Source organism: Prionailurus bengalensis, chromosome D4, assembly GCF_016509475.1.
Source record: "Prionailurus bengalensis isolate Pbe53 chromosome D4, Fcat_Pben_1.1_paternal_pri, whole genome shotgun sequence".
Classification (NCBI taxonomy): domain Eukaryota; kingdom Metazoa; phylum Chordata; class Mammalia; order Carnivora; family Felidae; genus Prionailurus; species Prionailurus bengalensis.
This window is the reverse complement of record NC_057359.1, coordinates 82,510,353-82,529,428: the sequence shown is the minus strand read 5'-3', so window position 1 is coordinate 82,529,428 and position 19,076 is coordinate 82,510,353. Positions and strand designations below refer to the sequence as shown.

Below are 19,076 nucleotides of genomic sequence, written 5' to 3'. Positions count from 1 at the left end.
AAAGTCTCCCATTTCTCCCAGCTCCTCCCACTTGGAGTCCAGTGTACCCTCTGCTCACATTACTCTTTAGAATGAGTGTAGGAGCCTCTTAGCTGATTTAGTTATGCTCAGCCTTATACAGTCTCGGCTTCTTTTAGTGCTTGTGATTTTAAGAAGTATATTTGCTGTGAGGGTAGTCAGTCAGCTATTTATTATATTTACAATGCAGTGTGAAACCAGGTGGATAGGGAGCCTACAGCGACTCTTGTGGCTAAGGCTAAGGTGAACCTCTGTCCTCAGTATTTAGGGGTTCACAGAGAAGTTGCCCCAGAGTCCCTTTCACATAACTTCTGACACATCTCACTAGCATGAGCCCTGCTAAGTGGAAAGCAGTAGATTCTCACAGTCCAGAGATCACAACTGGGATTATAACGATGCAGTAGGCTTTATTTTCCTGCCTTCCACAGCTGCTAGACCCCACACTATCCAGGGCAGATCTTTAGCCATTATCTTTCTAGTGGCCGGCTGCCTACTGAGGCATTGAAAAGTTACCAAGTGATACTTCTGCCATAAATTAGGAGAACAGTGCTTAGTGCCTCATTTGACTGTCTGCATTATTGTGGCCAGATGTTTTGCATGGACAATGGTTTGGTGCCTAATATCTGCTCTCACAAAGCCTCAAGAATTGAGAGAGGGGGCTGCCAGGATATCTTCAGGCTAACTAGAAAATTCTGTCGGCGTGAACTCAGTAGCCCAGCTACATCCAGATTGTCAAGGAGGCCTTTATGATAATCCAGCACAATTATTTTACCTTAGAAGAGCCCAGGTTCCACACCTGTAACTTTCATTTAACACAGTCCTGTTCTGGCTTTTCCCCACCCCACCCCAAAACAGGCTAGTGTTTTGTTAAGAGACAGAGGGTTTGCTTGCATGGAAAGGGATTGAGAGAAACTGACCAACATTTCCTGCAGTGTGGTGTGTTTCTGGTCACTGATCTAACCTCTAACCAAATAAGCAAAGTTAGGCATAGTAGACTTGTCTTCCAGTGCTTCCATTGTTCAGAATGTTTTATGTACTTTCATGCCCTCTGCCAGTTTACTGGAAAAGCTGTTTGCCTTTGCTTTTGGCATTTTTGTCACTCGCCAAGCCCATCCCATCTGCTGTTTCTCATCTGTTCTACTGGTCACTGTAGGAAAATGAAATGGCTCACCATACCATTGTTTGTAATTTAAAGACTCCAAATGTCTTTTTATCAGAAAAGTTTTTCTTCACAAAATTGAAACACCCGTGTTAAAGTTCATACAGAAATGTTAAGCTTCAGGTTCTGCTACGAGAAGTAGCATTGTTTTTCCTGCAGCAAGTCTGTGATAGCCATGTTATTTTTCTTAATGAATAAAAAAATATAAAACTATGTTATCTTTCTAGAAAGCAAATAGGCAAGCGGGGCTTGTAAGTAACACTACAGTGCCATATGAATTTATACTGTTTTAAAATAAGCTTTGAAGAAGACAAAATGAGATGAGTTATTACATCTCCTCTCCTGTTTCCTACCTCATGAATATTGAAACATTCTGGATCTTTGGACTTTTTGACTATGAGAGCATGAAGAAACATGGTCATTCTGGTGGTGATGTGAAGGGAGTCCAGTGCAAGCCTTCTGTTCACTGCCTGTGCCTTTCATCTCTTTTTAGCAGAATCTACTGCCTCCAAATGTTGACTGTCTGTAGCAAGATGATGTCTGTTATTTTTTTATAAGAGTTTGTGATTATAATCTGACCTTGGGGATGAAAGAATTTATCTAAATATTTTTGCCATTGTTCCCCTTTTAAAATATATGTGTTGCAGTGAGCATAAGATGTTATTTATAAGCTGCAACCACTGGATGAAAGTTCCAGAAAGGTCAAAAAGAGCTTTTGTTTGCCTTGTCTTTTCCTATGCAAACTTCCTCTGACTCACTCCTGTCTTCCATTGCCCGCTGCAACCCTCCCTCCCTCCCCCCCCCCCCCCCCACCCCGCCCCCGCACCTTCCAAACACTCCTACTAAGATGATTGAATAAAACTTAGCTTGCATCACTTTTAATTTGAAGATTGAAGTCTTAAAAAAATAAAAGTACTGTCCATGCCTTTTCTTGAGATTACATGATTTAGCAGTCAGTCAACCTTTGTCATGTCTAACTTTTAAGAGAGTCTAATCATTCATTTACAGTAGTTTGTTTTATCTGGTACATGAGCTTTACACAGATGCTTGTATTGACTACAGTTAAGCATTTTGACTTAAAAACATTAAAATGAGTTCATTGTATGTTTCATGTTATTAAAAAGAATTAAGCAAATCAGGAACTAGATCATTGGTGAAGTGAACACCCACAGTATATGGCTGCATATTCATAATATATCTGTGTTTATAAATTACATTAATAGGTTGTTGTTGTTTTTTTTGTTTGTTTTTTGTTTTTTTGAGGCTTCCCATTCTGTGAGTAAAATGGGGCAATGAATGAGAGCCTGTGTTGTGGCTTTGTTGGCAGAGGTTAATGTGAAACAATGCAAATATCTGCTGTAGAGCTCACCTGGTCAGAAAATAAGTGTGTAGCACTTTAGCCTTTCGAGTGTTGCAGCTGATAGAGCCACAGTTCATTCTTTCATAGATTTGTTTTCTGTTGGGCATCATGCTTTTGGTTTTAGTTAATGGCAGTCTGTCAGAATATATAGTACAGTGCCTTAATAGAATCTTATAATAACTAAGGAATCCAAAAAGTATCAGTGATCTTGTGTTGCATTTAAAAATATTTATAATGTATCATTTGGCCCATACAAACATACTGCCTCTGTGACTGTTATGATTATTCTAGGAAAAAGCATTGGGTGGACTCTCTTACATCTGCGAGAGTTCTTACAAGAGAACAGTGCATCTGATTGCATTGGATTAGACAAAGAATGATTCCTCAGGAAATATTTGTATGTTGTAGGCATTATAAATATTGCAGCAAATATGGTTTAAAAACTCACTTCCTAGTGGCTTAGAGGAAATATATATTTAATGATCCAAATTTGGATTTAGAATTGTGACATCTTCTCAGATATGGATATTTATCATTAATCACATGTTTGAATTCTTACTTCTGCTGCTCTGGGCCATCTAATCCAACTTTAAAATGTTAAGGCAAGTCAGATAACTGTAATTAGATACAATTCTTTGCTGCCCTTAAAAAAAGGGTATATAAAACCTGAAATATTCCAGTGTATTCCATTATTATAGTTTTAATAATTTTGTTTTAGAAAAGAAAGTAATGAGAGAAGTTAAGGTGATGCTTGAAGAGTTCTTATCAGTGGAGCAGAGTTTCTGTGAAGGGTTTTCGTGTTGGATGAGTTTATTTAGTTGTTAAAAAAAATTATACTCAGTGTATTCTTGGTAAATTTCAAATTGATTACATGAGAGAGTCCCAGTTTTCCTCAAGAACTCATCAGCAACTCTTCTGTAAAGGAAAGTTGTTATTGCTCCTGGTCCCAGATTTGTGCTGTTCGCACCCCACCAAAGGCAAAAGTGCTATGTACCTATTTTGTGTCCCTGTAATGTTATACATACGCTTAATAAGATCCCAGATTGTATGTAGCAGTGGTCATGTATTTGTTTACTGGATGAATGCTCTTGTGCTCCTGTTGTACTTGTGCACAGAATGGCTCTGATGACTGTTTACTTATGTAATCATCGTGCACGTAATTTAAGAAGAAAGCAACAAAACCAAATCGTGAAATCTTCTGGGAGTCTTATTAGTTCATTCAGATGCTGCTCTTCTTTTTATTTTTATTTTTTGGTAATTTGACAGGAACCCCTTGGTCAAATTGTATCTGTCTCTCTTTATCCCGTTTTCCTATTAGAAAAGGTTGCGATGAAAGATCCTCCGGACTTACTGGACAGGCAGAAATGCCTGGACGCCTTGGCGTCTCTTCGACATGCCAAATGGTTTCAGGTTGGCTCTTTGTTATTATCTTATTGTTATTGTAGCCTTGTGCAGGTTTCATTTGGAACACCTGCCACTTAATGGTTTCTGTGCACGTAATGTATAAAATGGGGGCGCTTTCTACCTCATAGGGTTATTTTAGGAGTAAATGAGTTAATTTAGGTAAAATGCAGAGTACAACTTCTATTACAGTTAATGATGTTTAATTATCACATAATCTTTTTTGGCTTAGTACTCTGAATTTCAAATGATGGCTTATAAAATACAAACAGGGATGAGAAAAGCTGAAAGTTAAGATAGATGGTTGCCCAGAATGGGATTACCAGGAGGCTATAAAAGCTATTTTAATAATATGCTTCCTCTTCTTTAAAATCTGCCTTTCTAAACTACAATTTTACTACTTTTAATAACTTGATTTTTTGGTTTGCTTGACAACTGATGAATGACTGGATAATTAGTATTCACTTTAAAAAACCTATCCATGTCCCATGTGCTTAAAATAAAGATTGGATTTCAACAGGGATATTGGAATCATTTTGTTTGTTTTAGGCAAGGGCAAACGGATTAAAATCATGTGTAATTGTCCTCCGCATTCTGCGTGATTTGTGCAACAGAGTTCCCACATGGGCACCATTAAAAGGATGGGTAAGTACTTATGGTTAAAACCAAATTCTGTAGCTATAGTCAGATGAAATCCTGTAGAAATTACACATTACTGTAAAACGGCTACAGTCTGAGTTTAGATGCGCCTTGTTTTTGTTCTAGAAAAAAATTGTACATCTTTTCAGATACTTTTTTACACATATAGCCTGTCTCCTCCTACCTCATCATATTCATGTTACAGAGCCTGAGATATTTTTTCTGACGGGAAGGTTCTATGCCTGTTAGAAGAGACTTCTTGCACTTTACTCTGTGCTGATGGTTGATTACTGTTCACCTAGTGCCCCTGAAAGCCTCCTTGACTGACACATTTCTCTTTCAGGGCTACTTCCATTTAAAATAAAAATTACCTGATATGTCTTGTATATGGCTCCCATATCCTCTTTCTCTTTGAGTATAGACATTTAAAAATATGGTTGTTTTAGTGAGTAAAGTCAGGCAAACAGTACAGTTATTACAACTACAGGCATGGTTTATAATGTATCGTGCAAAAACTTATTTTATTTAGAAATTATTATGCTTGACCTAATCAATACCACAGTGAAGAACATTATAAAACAAATAAAGCTCTAATGGATCATTTTAGATTAATCAAGCAATTATTACTCTGACATAGTACATGCGTTTTTAGTTTATTAACTGTGGAGATTTGGTCCTTTGTTTATTCTAATCGTAGTACTTGGGGTAGGCTGTGTGAAGTCTTATTGTGGTTTGATGGCTTCCTAGGTTAAGTAGGAGATAAGTGGGCTGGGTTTAAACATTGATTAGTTATTAGCTATTACTAACTGATACATAAAGCTTGTTAAATCAACTAGATGACCACAGTTTCTTAAGTGATCCTTTCAGGGTAGCCCAAAATGAAGTTTTTGTAACAAAATGTCTTCTATGTTATCTCAAAAATGATTAATTTAAAAACTCTGGTGGGGTAAAAGTTGATAAATCAAGCAGGAAGAGTTAATTGGGCCCTAAATATTAAGTTGACTTTCACCTTTTTGGCCTCCATTGTAGATAGAAATGTCAGCTCACATTTAACTGGAATCCTTTTAACACTTGGTGCATGTACTAATTTGTAATTTAATATCTTCTAGCCACTAGAGCTTATATGTGAAAAGTCTATAGGTACTTGTAATAGACCTTTGGGCGCTGGGGAGGCCTTGAGACGAGTAATGGAGTGTTTGGCATCTGGAATACTACTTCCTGGTAAGGGTTTCAAACTCTGGAGGCAGAAGAATCAGAAAAATTTCATTTTAGTTTATTTTTCTAAATATGTGCTATATTTGTCCTCTGCACAGGAAAATGATGCGTAGGTGTTATTTTGCTTGGAATGTTAGCGACTAGAATGTTTGAATGTTGGGAACATGATATAAAACTCTCTTTCAATAACTGTAATTTTTGTTTTATATGTACTAACATAAAAGGTACTAATAAGATATTGTGTCTGCTATGAATTTGCTTTACCTAGAGTGCTGAATTTCAAATGTAGATGTTTGGTTAAAATGTATGAAGTTCGTTCTGTTTGCAGTCAGGTTTTTAATTTGGAAAAATTAAATTTGGTCTTATTTTATGTATGTAATCCCTTTAAAGATCTGGGATGGTTCATCATGCTGTTTCTAAATTCTCAGAGTAAGACCCAATTTTGTCGTTAGATGCAAGTGACTTCCAGTAAAATAAGGACATTTGAGTGTTAACATATTGAAAATGAGAGAGTGTCCTTTTTATTCCATTTAATTGAGCAGATTTTTAACCTAGTTCCTCAGCTATTTTTTTTCTTTCCATTCTTTTCTCTCTTTTGTGTTAGTTCATGGAATTCTAAACTCAGTTCTAAATGGTTCTTGTGCTTTTCTTTTGCCCTTGCCAAAGGTGGTCCTGGTCTTCATGATCCTTGTGAGCGAGACCCAACAGATGCTTTGAGCTATATGACCATCCAGCAAAAGGAAGATATTACCCACAGTGCACAGGTAGAAGATGGGGCATGTCACAGTGATCTATTAGAGAGATATCATAACTTTATTTTCTGAAGTGTTCTATTTAAACACTTATTTCTTGTCTGTTACTAGGGTCTTTTGCCATCATAAGGATAGCATTTAATGAATGTCTTTAAATGTCATAAGGGCTTTATGAATGGCCATTAAAATGTGAATAAACATAATCTTTTGTTCTTTAGCATGCACTCAGACTATCAGCCTTTGGCCAGATTTATAAAGTGCTGGAGATGGACCCCCTTCCATCTAGTAAACCTTTTCAGAAATATTCCTGGTCAGTTACTGATAAAGAAGGTGAGTGTTTTACTGGGGTTGGACGTGGGCAGTGGTGATGTTCATGGGATGCATCGCTTGTTAGAGCTAAGGGAGTGTTATTGTTAATGCAAGCCATGTATTGCTTTTCTTCCTGACTTTCTTTTCTTTTGTCCCATCAGTGACTTAGCTTGCTATCATTTATTCTTACTAGTGACAAACTCACTTAGCTATGTCGACCAGATTCCAAGCCACTTTACTGCATAGATTTAGGAACCACACTTTGAGAACCCCTGGTCGAAGAAGAAAAGCCATAAGCTAGGAGGCAATGTTACCACTGTCACTGACCAGTTCGATCTTTGTCATGCTTGGAAGTGTTGTGTAACTAAGAAAGAGAAAGATATAGAGGAGGAGAAAAAAGTATACTGAAAAATTCAGTACACTATTCCGTTTGACCTAATGTGTCTGAACTCAGAGTTTTGAACCTAATATGGCCTAGGTTCCAGCTAAAACCTCCACTAATTTACTAGCTTTCAGCCTTGAGCAACGGGTTCATCTCTCTCTCTCTGTAGTGTTATTACCTCCACTTGATTGTCTGATGTCAGATTAAAATGCCCAACTCAGTGCCTGGATTATATAGCAGATACTCAAATGTGAATCACTTATCACCTCATGGTGCCCCAATAGATGTTCCCTCCCCATCCCCCATCTCCTATTATACTAGAAAGTAGGATGTTGGCCACTAGTTGTTCTTCACTTGGGACCCAGCCCATCTCCCACAATGGATATTACTCTAATAATTTTTATAGGGCAAAAGTAGTGTAATGGCCCAGTCTGTTTATTTAGACAGCAGAATTCCAGGGGTTAAACGACTTTTCAGGGAGAGTCCACAAAACCAAAACTCTTTCATAATAGCACCAAGGCTTTTTTTTTTTTTTTTTTTTTTTTGGGGGTCTTTTCCATTCTTTGTCCCATAGTGTGCAGTTTTCCAGAGACTGCATGTGGACTGCATGTGACATGTGATGGCATCATCTCTCTGATGTTTAATGGGATGTTTTTTGTATACTCTTGTATTAAAGTTGTTTTAATTTCTAATATGCTAAATATTGATAGGTTATAACCCACAAAACAAAGCTCTTAGAATGCCCAGTAATTTTTTTTTAGATAAGGGGATCCTGAGACTAAAACTTTGAGAATCACTGCCTTATGCTGTAAACCCCTCAGAGGTAAGGAGTTCTCTAGGTCCTACTCTATAACTTAAAAACCAGTGCTCAAGGGTCACCTGGGTGGCTCAGTCAGTTAAGCATCTGACTCTTGATTGATTTCAGCTCAGGTCATGATCTCATGGTTTAGGAGATCAAGCCCTGTGAGCTAACGGTGTGGAGCCTGCTTGGGACTCTCTTGCCTCTCTGTCTCTGCCCCCTTACCCCTTCACGTGTGTGCGCGCTCTCTCTCTCTCTCTCTCTCTCAAAATAAATAAACATTAAGAAAAAACAAAACAACCAGTGCTCAGTATTTGTGCAATGAAAGACACCTTCCAGTGGGTGCTCACACAGCAGCAAAGAGTTTTTGAAAAGGATTCACATAACCATGTGACATTAAGCACTGTCTGTGGATTGAATAGAATTTTCAAATATCTTAGGGAGTTTTGTGATTAGTATGGAAAATTTTGTTTGAATTACTGAATTCATAGCAGCTCTTTTGGTTTTGTATTTTTATCTTTCACTAGATAGTAAAAGTGTATCTACTGTTATGTGACTTTGTTGGGTTTTTTTCTTTTTTAACTTTAAAGGTCTTTCTCATTAGTTTGGCAACTATTGGTCTGTCAATTTATAGCTTAAAATAGAACCAGACTGTCAAGTGTTTCCACTCAAGCACTATCAGTTACTAGCTGCATGAGCCTGGCAGTCACTTACCTGTCTGTGCCTTAGCTATAGAAGGAAGGGACCGTGGCCATTGCCTCCAGACCCTTATGGTCTTCTTCCTCATATCTTCATGTTTTTAGCACCTAGCTTCCTGGCATTGGCATTCACACTTTATTCTTGTAATTCTTGGTGATTTCACGATGCACTCAGATGATTTTTTCCAAAATTCTGACTTCTTAATTCCTTGATTTCCTCTCCCACAAATGTTTTGTCTTCTACCCTACGTGAGTTATCCATTCTGTGGACATACCCTAGACCTGTCTTCAATAACTGTACCCTCTCCATAATCTTATTTTCAAGAATCCTTCTTTCTAACTGCCTCTTATCATCGCTCTGGTACCCTTGCTCCAGTTATTGAGCCTCAACATTGATTCTGTTGCCTTCTCAGAGTCCTTCACCTTCCTGATGTTCTGTTCTGTCCCTTCTCTGCTTAGATTCAGTGGCCCATCATTATGATCACTCCCTAGCACATGCCTTCACTTTCTTGATCCTTTCTTCTTGGCACAGTTCTAACTGGGGAAATCCAACTCTGCCGGAACCAGGCTGTTGAACATCATTGGGGGAAAAATACAGTCACCTTGAATTTTTCCCTTTTAGGTCTATTGCAAATAGACCATTTGTGTATCTGGCAATCCTCCTGTAAGTTCTAGAGTTCTCCAGTTGTCCTAGATGACAGTTTTACACCTTTTCTCATTTCATACTTCCTCTTCCAACACCTCGCTCTCATCTGATGACTTTGTTTGTTCAAAGGACTCATGTACTTTGGATAAACTCCCTTGACTGTGGATAGACTGTCCAGACTCTTAAGACAAATCTTTCTGCTTGTCTACTTTATCCGATCTCCTTTGCCTACAAGTGGACGTTATTCCAATAATTCTCTCTTTTCTTACTAGCATCAACTCTTCCCATTCTACTGGATCATTTTTATCAGTGTAAAAATTTGCAGTAATATCTCCCATTTGAAAGATGAAACCAAACTCCCTGATTCTGCAGCCCCCTCCAACAGAGTCTCGTTTTCTGTTCCCCTTTATAAGTACTTTTTAAAGGGTGGCCTATTCTTTTCCCCTTTTCTTCACTTTTAAAAGTTTTTTTTTTTTTTTTTTTTAATGTTTGTTTATTTCTGAGAGAGACAGAGACAGAGTGTGAGCGGGAGGGGCAGAGAGAGAGGGAGACACAGAATCAGAGGCAGGCTCCAGGCTCCGAGCTGTCAGCACAGAGCCCGATGTGGGGCTCAAACTCATGGACCGTGAGATCATGACCTGAGCTGAAGTCAGGTGCCCAACTGACTGAGCCACCCAAGCGCCCCATCTCCTTTTCTTCACTTGTAAAAAACTTATTCTAATCAGGCTTTTTTCCTCACCGCTCTACCAAAGTCTCTGTTATCACCTTCATGTTACTATACTCAGCATTCGTTTTCAGTCCTCATCTTAGCTGAATTTTTAGCCACAGTTGACACAGATGAGCACTGTTTTTTCTCCCAAATTAATTTTGCTAGGATATTTCATGTATACATAAAGGTATAAAACATATACCACTTAAAAAATGATTAAAAAAATTATATACAGTTACCACCCTGGTTGAGAAACAATATTGTTAGCTTCTCAGAAAACACCTATTTATCTCTCCACATCACCTCCTTGCCCCATGAACTAACCATTCCTGACTTTTCGATAGTCATTTCCTTGATTTTTTGTATAGCTTTCCCACCTGTATATGCTTTCATAAACAATTTGACATTGCCTATAACTTCATAGAAAGGAAAAACAAACTGAATTCTGTGATTGACTTCTTTCTGTCCAGCATTGTTTGGGATAAGTTCATGTTGCTGCATATAGCTATGTTTGCTCATTTTAATAGCTACATAGTTTCCATTATGAATGTACTACAATTTACCCATCTACTTTTGCAGGACATTTGAGGTCTTTTCATTTGTTGGCATCCACCTGCAATGTTGCTGTGAGCATTTTTGTACATGCCTCCTGGGGTGTATATCCAGGAGTTACTGTAGGCTAGGATATGATCTAGTAAATGGCTATATATATCCGTTTACACTTTGACCAGCAGTGTATGAAAAGTTCCTGGTGCCCTGTATCCTCAACAGCATTTGTCATTGTCACATACTTTTTCTGACATGAAATACTACTTCTTATTTGATTTGTAGATCATTACTTTCTCTTGGTTCTTCTAGCCACACCGCCCTCTCCTCAGTTATGTTTGTTTTTCCCCACCTTCCTGGTTTCTGAATATTTAAGTGTCCCAGCGTACAGTCCTCAGACTATTTCGTCTCTTCATTTATACCCCCTCTTTAGGCAACCTCATCTAGTCCCTTGTCATGAAATATATATATCTCTACTACCAGGCCTGACCACAGACCCAGATATCCGAAGTCCTCTTTGGTGTCTCCATGGGGAAGTCTAAGAGACACCTCAAACTTAAGATGTCTAAAACTCAAATTCCTGTCCTTAACCCTGCTGCTGATCTCCTCTTGACATAGTTATTATCCCCATCCCAGTCGTTGGGAACTCTGTCCCTCTATGTACTCAAATCAGACACCTTCACCCTTGAGTCCTCTTTTTCTTTGACTCTGATCCAGACCATCAGCAAATCCTGTCTGTTTTACTCTCAAAGTATGTCCAGAATTGAGCTATTTCTTTAACTCCTTCACTGCTGTGTTCCTGACCTAACCTGTCATCATCTCTCACCCTGATTATTGCAGTTGTCTCTCCTATCTGGTCTTCCTATTTCTTTTTTTTTTTTTTTTTTTAATTTTTTTTTTCAACGTTTATTTATTTTTGGGACAGAGAGAGACAGAGCATGAGCGGGGGAGGGGCAGAGAGAGAGGGAGACACAGAATCGGAAACAGGCTCCAGGCTCTGAGCCATCAGCCCAGAGCCCGACGCGGGGCTCGAACTCGCGGACCGCGAGATCGTGACCTGGCTGAAGTCGGACGCTTAACCGACTGCGCCACCCAGGCGCCCCGGTGGTCTTCCTATTTCTGCCCTTGTCCCCAGTGTCTGTTTTCGACAAAGCTGCGGTTCTTTCTTTCTTTCTTTCTTTCTTTTTTTTTTTTTTTTCATTTCTTTTTCTTAACTTTTTATCTGGAAATAATTACAGATTTCACAGAAAGTTGCAGAGACAGCACACAGAGGTTGCATGTACCCTTCACCCAATTTCTCGCAGGTTACATCTTATGTGACTAAGTACACTATTAAAACCAAAAAACTGATATTGATACAACTTGTATTTGTTTTATGGCATTTTTATCACACGTGTTGATTTGTGTAACCAGCCTCACAATCAGGTTGCAGAACTATTTCACCACCACCAAGATCTCTCTCGTGTTGCTCCTTTGTAGCCACACCTACCCACTCCTCTCCTCTCAGCTATTCCCAAGCCCTGCAAACCATGCATTTTTCTCCATCTCTATGATTTTGTCATTTCAAGGATTTTATTTATTCACTTATTTATTCAAAAAAAATTTTTTAAACGTTTATTTGGTTTTGAGAGACAGAGACAGAGTGCAAGTGAGGGAGCAGCAGAGAGAGAGAGGGAGACACAGAATCTGAAGCAGGCTCCAGGCTCTGAGCTGTCTGCACAGAGCCTGACGTGGGGCTCGAATTCAGGAAGCGCGAGATCATGACCTGAGCTGAATGAAGTTGGACGCTTAACCGACTGAGCCACCCAGGCACCCCTCAAGAATTTTAAATAAATGAGTTATACTGTATATGATCTTTTGAGAGCCTTACCACCCCGTCCTCCCCCAGCATAATTCCATTGTGGTCCATCCAAGTTGTGGTGTGTGTCAGTAGTTAATTCCTTTTTACTGTGGAGTAGTATTCTGTGGTATGGGTGAGCCAGAGTTTGTTGAGCTATGCACCTGTTGTAGGATACCTTGTTTGCTTTGGACAAACAAATAAAGCTGCTGCAAACAATCTTGTGTAGGTTTTTGTGAGAAATTCACAAAAATATAAATTTTTATTTGTTAGGTTGGCCAGCAACTTTCCTTTGTTGTAATGTTTTGTCAAGTTTTGGCTCTAACGTTATGCTGGCCTTATAAAGTAAGTTGGGAAGTATCCCCTCTTTTTCTGTTCCTTGGGAGAGTTTGTATAAGATTGATGTTTCTTAAATGTTTGGAAGAATTTATTAGCAAAGCCTTTTGGTCATGTGGTTGTCTCTGTGGGAAGGTTTTCAGTTATGGGTCTAATTTTCTTAATAGGCAAGGGACTATCATCTTCATGTCAGAATTTTGGTAAATTGTATTTTTCTAGGAACTTGTCCATTTTATCCAAATTTAGAAATAGTTTATAAGATCTTATTTTTTAATTGTCTGCAATATCTGTAGTGATGTCCGCTTGTATGCATTTTATGCTTCCTTTTTTTTTCCTGATCACTGTCATTAGAGGTTTATCAGTTTTATGAGTCTTTTCCAAAAAATCAACTTTGGCTTTGTTGATCATCATCTGGTATATGCTTATATTCCAGTTCATTGATCTGTATTCTTATCCTTTGTTTTTCCTCACCACCTTCTTTGGGTTTAATTTGCTGCTGTTTTTTGGTTTATTTGTTTGTTTAACTTTTTTATATCGCTGAATACATTATTGCTCTCTTTTGGCCTCTTATTTTATCATGCATGCTATTAAGGCTGTAAATTTTTTGTTATAAACCCAGATTTATATGCATTCCACTCTTTTGACATGAGTATTTTCATTCTCACTCAAACTATTTTTTATTTTTCCTTATTATCAGCTTTTTGACACAGGAGCCATTTAGATAGCATTGCTTCATTTCTAGAAAAATGAGGATTTTCGAGTTACCTCTTTATTGCCTATTGAGTGATCTGAGAACATGCTTTGTATGGTTTCTGTCCTTGGCTATTTCTTGAATCTTATTTTATGGCCCTGTACATGGTTTTTTGTAAGTGATTCATACTCTGAAAAAGTATGTACATTCTGCAGTTGGTGGTCAGAATGTTCTTTACATGTCAGGTCACATTTGTTTATTGTGTTGTTCACATCTTTTATACCTGTAGTGTAGTTTTTTGTTTTCTTCCTCTCTCTATTGGATGGTCTATTTCTGCCTATAGGTCTGCCAGCTTTTAATTTATACTGTATTTTTCATTTCTAGAATTTTGGCTCTTTTATATGCAGATTTTCTGCCAGAAATTCTTCTTGTTGTCTTTTTTTTTTTTTTTTTTAAGCATTCTGATCATTCTTTTTAATACAGTGTGTTTTTGAAAGCTCAATCATCTGCGTCCCTTTTGGGTCTGTTCACGTTGTCTGCTCCTTCTCTTGATTTTTAATCACAACATCTTGTCTTCCCATGTACCTAGTTATTATGAGTGCTGGAGACTGTAAAATGAACAGTTGTAGAGAATTTAAAACCTAGAGTAATGGTATTTTGGAGGATTTACATTTGTTTCTGAGAGCTGGCTAGTGGAATTGGCAGTCCTGGATCATTTTAATGCAATCAAGGATTGAGATGATTTGAAGCTAGACTTTTTAGTTCATGTGAGATCCAGACTGTTTCTACTTTATTTACTTCCAGTGTATGACATAGTCGAGTCCCAGACCCCAGTGTGGGGGGTTCAATAGGTCTTTGCTGGGTGAGCTTCAGTTTTAGACCCCTGAGATCTGAGGGCCTGTTAAAAGTTACTCTGTCCAGTTCTTAGTGGCTTCTTATAGATTTGGTAGATGCCCCTAGGGGAAATGTGGCTTTAGGTGCAGGGTTTCCATTATCTCCCAGATCTTGACTCCACAGTTCGTTAGTGCCCAGGAGTAGATCTTTTTTTTTTTTTTTTTTTTTTTTTTTAATTTTTTTTTTTCAATGTTTATTTATTTTTGGGACAGAGAGAGACAGAGCATGAACGGGGGAGGGGCAGAGAGAGAGAGGGAGACACAGAATCGGAAACAGGCTCCAGGCTCCGAGCCATCAGCCCAGAGCCCGACGCGGGGCTCGAACTCGCGGATCGCGAGATCGTGACCTGGCTGAAGTCGGACGCTTAACCGACTGCGCCACCCAGGCGCCCCCGGAGTAGATCTTTTTTTCTACACTTTTGTCCAGCTTTTCTAATTGCTCTTGTCAGAAAAGCTTTTTGAATTTACTTTCTCATACTGGGTAGTGGAACATCTTTGTTGTATAAGTTCCTTTGGTGAATTAGTGGCAGCTAGGGTTGTCAACTGTGGCCCTTCCTCATCTTCTACAATCATCCCCTTCTTGTCTAGGCTACTCTACCCACTTAGGCCTTTATGCTGTTTCTTAGCGTGTCCCTATCTTAAGACCTTTATTCTTGCTGTTTTCTTTCCCTGGGACTCTTCCCCATATTGCTGAATAGCTCACTCGTATTTTCTTCAGGTCTTCATCAGAGGGTCACCTTTTTGATCACATCAGTGATACCTTTTTGACCTTGCTAATGAGCACCACATATGAAATAGCAACACCTCCACCCCCTCAAGCCTCTTATTTTTCTTCATTTTGCTGACGACCATAAGACGTGATTAGTTTCCATCATTATGCATATAAGCTCTTTGAGACAGTGTTTTGTTTCCATTACCTGTCCAGCACCTAAAGTTGTCCTGCACATAGAAAATGCTTAATATAATATTTGCTGCTGAGTGAATATAAGAATGAAATTATAATGAAGATAAAAGTACAGACTTCATAGTGTTTGTGAGGATTAAATAAGTTAATACAATTAAGTGAAGCCATTTGCAACTAAAGTAAGTACAATACCAGGCATATGGTAAGCACTCACATAGTATTTCTCAAAATTGTTGCCTCGCAAATGATCACTTCTCATTTCTAGATATGGCAGAGATTGAAAATGACTTGCTTTTTTTAAAGCACCACCCCCCCCCTTTTTTTTTTGCTTACATTAATATTATGATTAACCCCAGATTTTATAGCCTTGGGGCTGGGATGGTAGAATGAAGCTTAATCCATGGGACTCTATTCATGTAGCTGGAGGATTTAGAGAATAGATCTGTGCATTTAAACCAGCTTATGATTTCCAGGCAATCAGGATGCAGCTTTTAATGTAATTTAATGAGTGGGAGAGTGATTGAATAGACATCGTTCATTTTTAACTTTGATCTCGTAAGGACTCCATTCTGGGAGACTGGCACACTCTCAGTTTTAGGTAATGCAAGTGAAATACAATACTAAGCAGATATAAGCAAATATTATTTTCTGTTGAAGAGAACATCAAGATTTATTGACCTGAGTGGTAAGTATTGACTCAAGCAAATGCTGAAGTCAATGTTTACCGCAAGGGACAGTAAATCTTGATGATCAGAGAATATGTAGTTAATCTCAGAGTTTCATTAGAAGTATCTGGAAATCTTGTGGAATGAATCTCTTGAGTATAACTTTGCTTTTGGAAAAACCCAACAACCATCTTTTAAGTTGAAGACACAGAGTTCTTTAAAGTACTTGGACATATTGATGAGATTTTTTCCTGATTGTTTTTAACTTGGACAGCCGAGTTCCTGCCTTATGTCTGACAGTGTTATGAGCTAGCTTCTTTATCCAAGAAATTGATTGATATCAAGTTCAGTTAGATTTTGTTTATATTGTTTATATTATTTTGCATGATATTGTATATAAGTCTTAATGCACATAGTTTATAAGATAAAAGACAAGGAACAAATATCTTTAACATTTATAGTTTAGCAGAAATACAAGATCTCTATGTATGAAATAGGCAATGACACAAGGCTACGTATGACACTTTATGTTTCTGATATCATAGAAATTATTTTAGAAAGTTGAGAGGAAAGTTGTTGAAAACTTAATGGAAAAGATGAACTGTAAAGAAATTATTTTTTTTTTTTAGTTTTAATTTTAATTCCAATTAGTTGATAAACCATTTTAGGTATACAGTATAGTGCTTAACAGTTCTGTACATCACCTGGTGCTTGTCACAACAAGGGCACTCCTTAATACCCATTATATATTTAACTCAACCCCTCGCCCCATTCCCCCTCCTTTCTGGTAACCATCAGTTTGTTCTCTTTAACTAAGAGTCTGTTTCTTGATCTCTCTCTCTCTCTCTCTCTCTCTCTCCCCGCTTTGCTTATTTGTTTTGTTCACTAAATTCCACATTTGAGGGACACCTGCATGCCTCAGTCAGTTAAGCATCCAACTGTTGATTTTGACTCAGGTCATGATCTCATGGTTCATGAGGTCGAGCCCCGTGTTGGGCTCTGTGCTGACAGCATGGAGCCTGCTTGGAATTCTCTCTCTTCCTCTCTCGCTCTGCCCCTCCTCTGTTTGTGCTCTCTTACTCTCTCAAAATAAATAAACTTAAAAGAAAAAAAATCCACATATGAATGAAATCATTTGGTATTTATCTTTCTCTGATTGACTTACTTTGAATAATAGTCTCTAGCTCCATCCATGTCATTGTAAATGGCAAGATTTCATTCTTTTTTATGGTTGAATATATATATATATATAATATATATATTTATATACACACAATGGAATATTACATATATATAATATAATACACACACACACCACATCTTCTTTATCCATTCATCTACTGATGGATTCTGGGCTGCTTCCATATTTTGGCCTTTGTAAATAACACTGCTATAAACATCAGGGTGTGTGTATCCCTTTGAATTAGTGTTTCTGTATTCTTTGGGTGAATACCTAGTAGTGCAATTGCTGGATCATAGGGTAGGTCTATATTTTTAACTTTTGGAGGAACCTCCATATTTTTCCACAGTGGTTACATTAGTTTGCCTTTTCACCAACAGTGCAAATGTTTCCTTTTTCTCCACATCCTCATCAACACTTGTTTCGTGTGTGTGTGTGTGTGTGTGTGTGTGTGTGTGTGTGTGTTTAATTAATTTAGAGAGAGCGAGCCAGGGAGAGGGACAGAGGGAGAGAGAGAATCTCAAGCAGGCTACATGCTCAGTGCAGAGCCCAATGCGAGGCTTGATCTTACAACCCTGGGATCATGACCTGAGCTGAACTCAAGACTTGTACACTCAACTGACTGAGCCACCTTTTTTGTGTTTTTTATTTTAGCCCTTCTGATAGGTGTGAGGTGATATCTCATTATGGTTTTGATTTGCATTTCCCTGATGATGAGTGATGTTGAGCATCTTTTATGTGTCTGTTGGCCATCTGTATGTCTTCTTTGGAGAAATGTCTTCTGCCTATTTTATTCTTTTCCTTCCCCCCTCTCCTCCTTTTAAAAATAATCTCTACACCAATGTGAGGCTCAAACTCACAACCCCAGTATTGAGTTACACACTCCACCCACTGAACCAACCAGGTGCCCCTGTCCATTTTTAAATTGGATTATTTGTTTTTTGGGTGTTGAGTTATATCAGTTCTTTATATATTTGGGATACTAACCCTTTATTGGATATGTCATTTACAAATATCTTCTCCCATTCCTTAGGCTGCCTTTTAACTTTGTTGATTGTTTTCTTTGCAGTGCAGAAGCTTTTTATTTTGATGTAGTCCCATTAGTTTATTTTGCTTTTGTTTCCCTTGCCTCAGGAGACATATCTAGAAAAAAGTTGCTATGGCCAATGTCAAGGAAGTTACTGCCTATGTTCTCTTCTAGGATTTTTATGGTTTGAGGTCTCATATAGGTCTCTAATCCATTTTGAATGTTTTTGTGTGTATGGTCTAAGAAAGTGCTCCAGTTTCTTTCTTTTGCATGTTACTGTCCATTTGTTGAAGAGACTGTCCTTTTTCCACTGCATATTCTTTCCTGCTTTGTTCAAGATAAATTGACTATATAGTTGTGTGTTTATTTCTGGGTTTTCTATTCTGTTCCATCGATCTGTGTGTCTGTTTTTGTGCCAGTACCATATTGTTTTGATAATAAAATCTTGAGTAGGATTTGAATAGGCGGAAGGCTGTTTTAGTGTGAGAAATGATTAGATTTTCCAAAGCATGAGATTTTAATATGTGGGCTTAAAAATTTTCTATAAGTAATACATGTTAAATTACAGATATATTTGAAAAGACACAAATAAAAATAAACCCTACCACCAGAGATAACTACCTTTAACATTTTGATATATATCTTTGTAGACTTTTTTCTCTTCCTGCATATACAGGTGTGAAAAATGAAAAAATATTGTATGAATGAATGCCAATTCATATGAGCAAATGAGAAAATAAATATATAAAAGGATAGTATTAAATTGTTTCCTAAAGATTCATTAGCAATTTTTTGCTATTATAAGCTTATATCTATGGCAATTTAATTGATCAGTGAAAGTACTGTAGTCCTTGTGATTCCTAAGGTTTTCCTTCCTGACCTCATTGTTTTGACTGATAATGAATTTGTT

At 37.8% G+C, this 19,076-nt stretch overlaps 1 protein-coding gene across 5 annotated transcripts in view; it reads left to right on the top strand.

Annotated features, from left to right (window-relative positions):
- The window catches only part of LOC122474956 (spermatid perinuclear RNA binding protein), an 86,687-nt gene that overhangs the window by 31,043 nt on the left and 36,568 nt on the right, over positions 1 to 19,076 (top strand). For 4 of the 5 annotated variants that reach the window (XR_006295054.1, XR_006295053.1, XR_006295055.1 and 1 more), the window contains exons 6-10: positions 3,856 to 3,947; positions 4,488 to 4,583; positions 5,687 to 5,798; positions 6,459 to 6,556; positions 6,763 to 6,874. Coding sequence is in view for 1 of the 5 variants with exons in the window: in XM_043566381.1 (XP_043422316.1) it covers positions 3,856 to 3,947; positions 4,488 to 4,583; positions 5,687 to 5,798; positions 6,459 to 6,556; positions 6,763 to 6,874 (510 nt within the window). In the remaining 4 variants the exon portion in view is untranslated. The remainder of the gene's footprint in view (positions 1 to 3,855; positions 3,948 to 4,487; positions 4,584 to 5,686; positions 5,799 to 6,458; positions 6,557 to 6,762; positions 6,875 to 19,076) is intronic. The other variant, XR_006295056.1, reaches the window with a different exon arrangement.